This window comes from Metschnikowia bicuspidata (assembly GCF_001664035.1).
Source record: "Metschnikowia bicuspidata var. bicuspidata NRRL YB-4993 chromosome Unknown METBIscaffold_1, whole genome shotgun sequence".
NCBI classification, from domain to species: domain Eukaryota; kingdom Fungi; phylum Ascomycota; class Pichiomycetes; order Serinales; family Metschnikowiaceae; genus Metschnikowia; species Metschnikowia bicuspidata.
This window is the reverse complement of record NW_017387731.1, coordinates 4,257,818-4,264,936: the sequence shown is the minus strand read 5'-3', so window position 1 is coordinate 4,264,936 and position 7,119 is coordinate 4,257,818. Positions and strand designations below refer to the sequence as shown.

At 53.6% G+C, this 7,119-nt stretch overlaps 2 protein-coding genes across 2 annotated transcripts; one reads left to right on the top strand and one right to left on the bottom strand.

The window, feature by feature from the left end:
* On the top strand, positions 1-1,071 carry CHT4 (putative chitinase; the record flags this gene model as incomplete). Its single annotated transcript, XM_018858618.1, has 1 exon — positions 1-1,071. One exon carries the CDS (start codon positions 1-3, stop codon positions 1,069-1,071), a length of 1,071 nt encoding a protein of 356 aa, XP_018714621.1.
* A 698-nt stretch (positions 1,072-1,769) lies between these two features.
* METBIDRAFT_34289 (uncharacterized protein) lies at positions 1,770-2,780 on the bottom strand (the record flags this gene model as incomplete). The annotated part of the gene is made up of 1 exon (XM_018856463.1): positions 1,770-2,780. One exon carries the CDS (start codon positions 2,778-2,780, stop codon positions 1,770-1,772), a length of 1,011 nt encoding a protein of 336 aa, XP_018714620.1.
* Between the last annotated feature and the right edge of the window lie 4,339 nt (positions 2,781-7,119).

Below are 7,119 nucleotides of genomic sequence, written 5' to 3'. Positions count from 1 at the left end.
ATGGGCTTCATCTGCGCCGTCTACTTCTCCAACTGGTCAGTATACGAGTCCAAGCACTTTGCGCTGGACTTGCCCACGGGCATGTTGAGCCACGTGTTCTACGCGTTTCTCAAGGTCGACCGGGATTCCGGCGCCGTCGTGCTTTCGGACCCCTGGGCGGATACAGAAATGCCCATGGTGGCCGGGCTCAAAGGCTCGCTCTCGGTCTTGCACGCTCTCAAGCTCCAGGACCGCTCGTTGAAGGTGATCATGTCCATCGGCGGCTGGGGCACGCACGACGCCTTCTCCCACGTCATGAAGGACCCGAAGCGCATGCACACGTTTGTGCGTACGGCGGTGGATTTGGTCACGCGCTACAGTTTCGACGGCATCGACGTCGACTGGGAGTACCCCGAAAACACGGCGCAGGCGTCGCAGTTGGTGCACGTGCTTGGCATGCTCCGGCACAGCTTGGACCAGATCGACCACAGCCTCACGCTCAGCGTGGCGGCGCCGGCCGCGATCGACAACATCTCCGTCTTGCTCGTGGGCGAGATGGACCGCCACTTGACGTTCTGGAACGTCATGTGCTACGACTTCTGCGGCGCGGCCTGGTCCTCGCGCACGGGCCACCACTCCAACTTGTACGGCTTCAACGGCGACAACCTTCTCAGCGCCGAGCTGGTCATCGAGCAGTACATCCGCATGGGCGTGCCGCCCCGCAAGTTGGTGCTCGGAATGCCCATGTACGGGCGCAGCTTCAGGCGGCCGGCGGCGGCGGAGCCGGGGGCCAGGTTCAGCAAGAGGGCCGCCAGCACGGACGACATTGTCGAGTACCATGCCATCGACCGCGCCAACGAGACCTACGATGAGCGCAGGGTGGCTGCGTCGCTGTTCAGCCGCCGCGAGCGGCTGTGGATCTCGTACGAAAACCCGCAGAGCGTTGCGCAGAAGGCACAGTTCGTGGTGCGGCGAGGCCTTGGCGGTGGCTTCTTCTGGGACTCCAAGGGCGACACCAGCAGCCACGAGTTGCTCAACGCGTTCACGAGTGGCATTGGCGGGCAGATCGACGTGCAGCCCAACCGGATCTAGGCCGGGCCAGGGGGTTGCTGCCAGCATGGCTGTGGGACTTGGCGTGGGGCTATCCCGGGCCTGGGACTCGTCGTGGCGTGGATCAAAAGGACGGGCATGTCTTGAGGGGACGGAAGGAGATGGCTTCTTTTGCAGGGGAGGAAATAGCTTTGCTTGAAGGAGACGGCTTTGCTTGAAGGAGATGGCTTTGCTTGAAGGAGATGGCTTTGCTTGAAGGAGATGGCTTTGCTTGAAGGAGATGGCCTTGAAAAAATGGCTTGTGGTCTAGACAGAAATCCAGCTCTATCCTCTAGAAATGAATGAAAGTCCATGGCTCTGATAAAGACCAAGGCTATGGTGTTGAGAGAATCAAAGGACTAGGTGACTGCGGGAAATGAAGGGCTATGCTGATTCAAAAGACTTTGCTCTAAGCAGAACTAAAGGGCTAGACCAAGGCTATGGTCTTGGGGGATTCGAAGGACTAGGGGACTGCGGGCAATGAAGCACTATACTAATTCAAACAAAAGACTATGCTTCAAGCAGAAATAAACCGAGGCTTCGAGAGACATCGGCCTATGGCTTCGGCTCTATTGAAAGTATATCTTCTAAGCAGAGGCGCAAATCTACTGGCTCAGCATAAAGACCATGGCCCCAGCAAGCCGCCGTCGATGCCCGCGGATAGAGTCTGCGGCCTGGAATTAGAGGGTCTATGACGTCGATTACAATATAGAGTCCATTCTGGCAAACACGCTGACCACCGCGGCAATCAATTCTAGCGTCAACTCGCTGGTCTGCTCGGTCTCCTTGCCTACCTCCTCGGCCAAGTTGAGGCCCAACCCCAATGGGCTCAGCGGGCCCTTGGCGCAGAACGGGAACTCGCTGTACTCATTCAACAACTCGTCGGCCCGGGCAAACGCCTGGTCGCGCGCGTCGTAGTTGAGCGCTAGCAACACGTTTTCCAACACGTTGGCGGCGTACGCGCCGCAGACCAAGGCCACGGTCCGGAGGTGTCTGTACGAGGTATCGGCCGCAAACTGGTCGTTGCTCAAGGCGTCCAAGTCGATGGTGCGCAGCGTCAAGAAGCTCAACACTCGGTTGCGGATGTTCTCCTTCGACATCTTGTCGGCAACGGGATGCGTGGCCATGTCGAACAAGAAGAAGTTCTTGCGCTCCGTGCGCAAAATGCCCTTGTCCACCAAGCCCTTGGCCAAGCGCTCGCGCACCTGCTTCAACTGGTAGTTGATTTTCATCAAGTTCCAGGTCTCGCCCGAGAGCAAGTCGATCCAGTTGGACACGGACAAGTGGCCCTCGTCGTTCTTCATGATTTTCAACGCCTCGTCGAGCAACACCTCGCCCGTGAGCTCGGTGTTGACCACCTCCACCAAGCGGTCGCACAAGTCGAAGCGCCGCCGCGCCGGGTCGTTGACCAAAGTGATCTTGCCCCGGAACGCCAACTCCAACAAGATGCACCCGCGGAGCGCGTACGAGATGTTGTCGTTCCAGAACGACAAGTAGCCTTCCTTGTCCTTGAGTCCCATGAGCAAGACCTCCTCCATCAAGGTCAAGAACGGGATTTTGACCGTGTGGTCCTGCGCGATGTCGCGGGCGTCGATGCCGATCTTGTGGCCGTCGCTGGCAAAGTCGTCCTCGTCAAACAGGCTGCGGGACGCGGCGCTGGCCGCCTGTGCGGGCTTGCCGCCCCTTCTTTTTTGCAACACCGACAGCGACATGGGCAGCGGGAATGGGAGTTTTGGCACGTGTGGCTGGACGGGCAAATGGGCGGGTGAATGGGGTTGAAGGCGCGCACCGGGCTTGTAGAATGGGTGGTTTGAGGTGCTCGTGGTGGGCGCGGGTGCGGAGCTTGGCTGGGGCCTGGCGCCACATGTGCGGGTTTTCTGGCGCGCAACTGGGCCAAGATCTGGGGCAGGCTCCGGGCGCGGGCGGCGGGCCTGGCTCGGGGATTCCTGGGGTGTTGGACGCCGGGGCAATTTTTTTGATGGGGGGTTTTTTATGGTTTCTATATGGTTTTTTTTATATGTATTTTTATATTTTTTTATGTATTTTTGTATGTATTATTTTATGTAATATTTTATGTATTTTTGTATGTATTTTTGTATGTATTATTTTATGTAATATTTTATGTATTTTTGTATGTATTTTTGTATGTGATTTTTTATGTATTTTTGTATGTATTTTTGTATGTATTTTTTTATGTATTTTTGTATGTAATTTTTTATATATTTGTTTATATATTTGTTTATGTATCTTTTTACAAGATTTTTACACAGTTTTTTGTATATAGTTCTTTTATGGAAGTTTTTTTCATAGATAACTCTTCTCATATAGTTCTTTTATATATATTTTGTTTGCACATGGTTTTTTGTACATAGGCTTTCGAATATTGTCTTTGCCACGGGCTTCACTCGGTGGCAGTGGGGCAGGTTTTTTCGCGGCCGTCTACTGAGTACTTGTTCGCTCTTGGGGCAGGTTTGCCGTGCGGCGGGACCCAGGCCGGGTCACGTGACCGGGATTAAGTGGCCTCGGTTTGGCCCTGCAGCCGGGCACGGGTCTGCTTAGCCGACGGCAGCTGGGACTGGGCGCTGGGCCCTCTCTGAATCTGCAATTTTTATTTTTTCCCGCCGCTTCTTGCCTCGGTTTGTGGCGCCCTAGCTGTCGTCTTTGGCGTGTTCCTTCGTGGAGCGTGTCTGCAGGTCTGGAACCCGTGGCCCTGCGGACCGCAGAAACAGTCAGAGAAATCACACCAGGGCATCCAAAAGCATCATTTGGAAGCACAGCATGAGTAGTGGAGCCTGCACAATGCGTTCATCCAGCCATGTGGAACGGTGTCTTTCCATGCGTATTTCGGACGGGCTGTTCAGTATATCTGCGCCCCACAGCCATGCATACTGCGTTCCAAGAATCAAGACGGGCCTGCTTCTTCAGCACCACATAAAATTTTCTTCAAATAATTTTTTACGTTGACTAGCGAGGCTCGTTGTCGGAAATTCATGTCCCATTTTCTCCATTTTTCAGAGTCGTGATATTTGCTTTGCATTTGTAGAATGGATACGCAATTCGCAGTTTTCTGAGAAATCGGAAGGAACGAGAAATTACGCTTCAACCAAATGTAGGAGGTTAACCAAATTTTCTGACAGTGCATGTTTTGGGTGAACTTCCCAGAGTCACCAGCTACTTCATAAGCTGTTTTGAAATCAAATTATACACACAAAGGGCAACTGGCAGTATTAGTGGCGGTATGAAATATGGACCGTTGTTGTACACTGCACTGTTGGGAACAGTCTCAGCACAAATCTGGAAATTACAACACACGGATCGACTAGATTAATAGAACCCTTATTGATCTCCCGGAAGAAATACTGGGAGGCCTTGGATGTTTCTCCGTTTCTTCGTACTGTTCGCGGAACACCGGACCCAGCACTCCCAAAACTCACGAACGTCAGACAAGTCAACATAAGGTGACCAAAAAAGTTGGCCAGGGGTCGCAGCATTCGGAAAGTACAGAGAAAGAGTAGTGGCTTCTGCTCTTTCTGGATAGATTTCCAAGCTATGGTTCTTGGATTATCAGCCCGTGAATTAGCCGGGTGCCTGAGATTGGTGTACATCTACTTCATACAGAAATGAGCCTGTCGTGTACATATCGGTAAAAAAACCACAGAACGGACAGTCAGAGAACTGTCTGTCTTATACTTCCAGACCTGACTTTGAGCGTGAAGATAAGTACATGGCCACGCTTCCGCAATAGGACAGATGCATGGCCACGCAGCCTCACATTTCTGGATCCTAGAGGACGGATAAAAAGAAGAGCCACTACAGACTCAAAATCTCTATATTGAGCTGACGGGGCAGATCCTCAGATTGGCAGGCCGTCTGACAAAAGAGCGCTATGCTGTGGCGGCTCTGGTGCAAAGTATGGGTCCGGAGGTTGTGGTCATCATTAGGAAATTTATTAGGAAGAATATCTTTCTATGCGGATAAATAAATTATCTAGCTATGATCTACGTTATGAATGACCGTCATGTTGTAAAATGAGCCCCATTAGCGGTCTAGAACAGATGCCTGTTTATTACAAAGGGCTTCAATCGAAAGATGAAATCAAAAAAATCTAGACATGTCTACAACTGCTCATTTAGACTCTACAGATTAGCAGTGTGCATCAGCAGATGTGTAGCAACTGAGTATATCGACCATTGAAGACTCTTACACCACCCGGCCTCACTATGGTGGGTGTTGGTTGGAGGAGAAGTCAAGAATGCACATTCAGATTCAATGTCAATTTCCGCAATGGCTGTTCTGTTGTGCGTGGGTGCCGGTAGAAAAGCAAAATACAAAGGGAGCCTTATTCTGAAACAAATCACAAAAATGCCTCGACGTGCTCAGAACCTTTGCGTTTATTAGCACGTTTATTACATATCCAGTAGGGCGCGCCGGCTCGGCCTGCCAACCCCAGGCCCGGACAAGAAGAATGAATCTAACAACACAGCCATTGGTGCCAATATGGATATGATACTGTTGCGAATATAGATTCTGATACCGGTGCAAATATAGATGCTGCTGCTGATACGAGTGTCAATACCAATGCTTTGAGCGAATTAACACTGGTGCTAATAAGAATAATGTAACGAATGGTGATCGAATGTAGACGAAAACAAATACAGGACGCGGCCCGCGAAAGAAGCCGCCGGCTGGTTCTATGGACAGCCAATTCAAACATTGGCCTCGCCACGCATGTTCAGGGCTACCCCTTTTATACAGCAAAAGACAAAAGAGCAGAAGCTAAAAGAAAAATACTGTCTTCTGGCGTTTTCTTATTCTGAAATATTTTTGATCCACTCCTGTTGTCAGCATTGGAGACCCCCGCCGTGCGATCGAACTGTCGAGCGGCGCCTCAGCGTGTATTTACTCCACTTTCTTCCCCTCCAGAAGCAAGCACAAAGGTGACCGCCGTCATGTTTCACAATACTTCGGGAAACCGGCCAAGCCAGGGAGAAAAAACAAAACGAACTGAAACATAAAGGGAGAGATCACAAAAAAGACCACATTTCTGCCGCCCTTCTGGCCCCGCTCCACTTTCTCCAAGTTGGCGCACCGCCTGCCCAGCCCCCCCAGATCAGACCGCACCTGGCTCCAGGGCCCCAGGCGACGGGCCACCAAAACCCTCCCCCAACACCTGCTTTTCTTTTTGCAGCCCAGCAACCAACAGCCACCCCAGCAATCAGCAGCCACCCCAGAAATCAGCAGCCATACACACGCAAAAGATGCCCCTAAAAAAAAGAGACAAAATAATCCTCCCGCCCCCAAAAACCATGCCCCCTAAAACGGGCCCTCGCTCCCTGGCCCAGGCCCGGCCCCGCGTTTCGCACCCAGCGGGCCCCAGGCGCCAGGCCCACGCCGGCCCGCGCCCCACGTTCTGGAAACACCTCCGCGCGTCAATCCACTCTTCCTTCCCTTTCGTTCTTCTTTGCCTTGCCAGGAAGGCTGCCCACAAACACACACAAACACACACAAACACACACAAACACAACCACAAACACGCAAAGCACAAGCACAAACACAAGCACACACAAACACGGCCAATCCCGACGCGCTTGCACCCCCGCCACAGCCAAAACACAAACACGTCACACCACCACGTACGCGCCGGGCCAGCCCCCCTAGACGCCCATGCAATCGCCGCCGCAGCCCGCCAGGAACGTGTCCAGCGCCAGCTACGCGCCGCCGGCCCCCCCTGCCGCGCCCGCCGCCGCCGATTTCGTGTCGTTTCCGACGCTCCCGGACCCCGAGACCGAGGCCTCGCGCTCGCTCTCCACTATCATCTCCAAGACCCTCCGCAAAGTCACACAAAACGCGTCCCACTTGGTGCACACGGCGCTGGCGCCCGCAGACTGCCCCGTGCCCCTGCCGCCGGCGCCCGTGCTGCCGAACGGCGCCGCCTCCGCGCGCCTGCCGCCGCCGCCAGAGCCGCCGCAAGAGCCGCCACAAGAGCCGCCACAAGACCCGCTGGCCACGCCCGCCGACCCCGCCGCCGCCACCGCCACTGCCGCCAGCGAG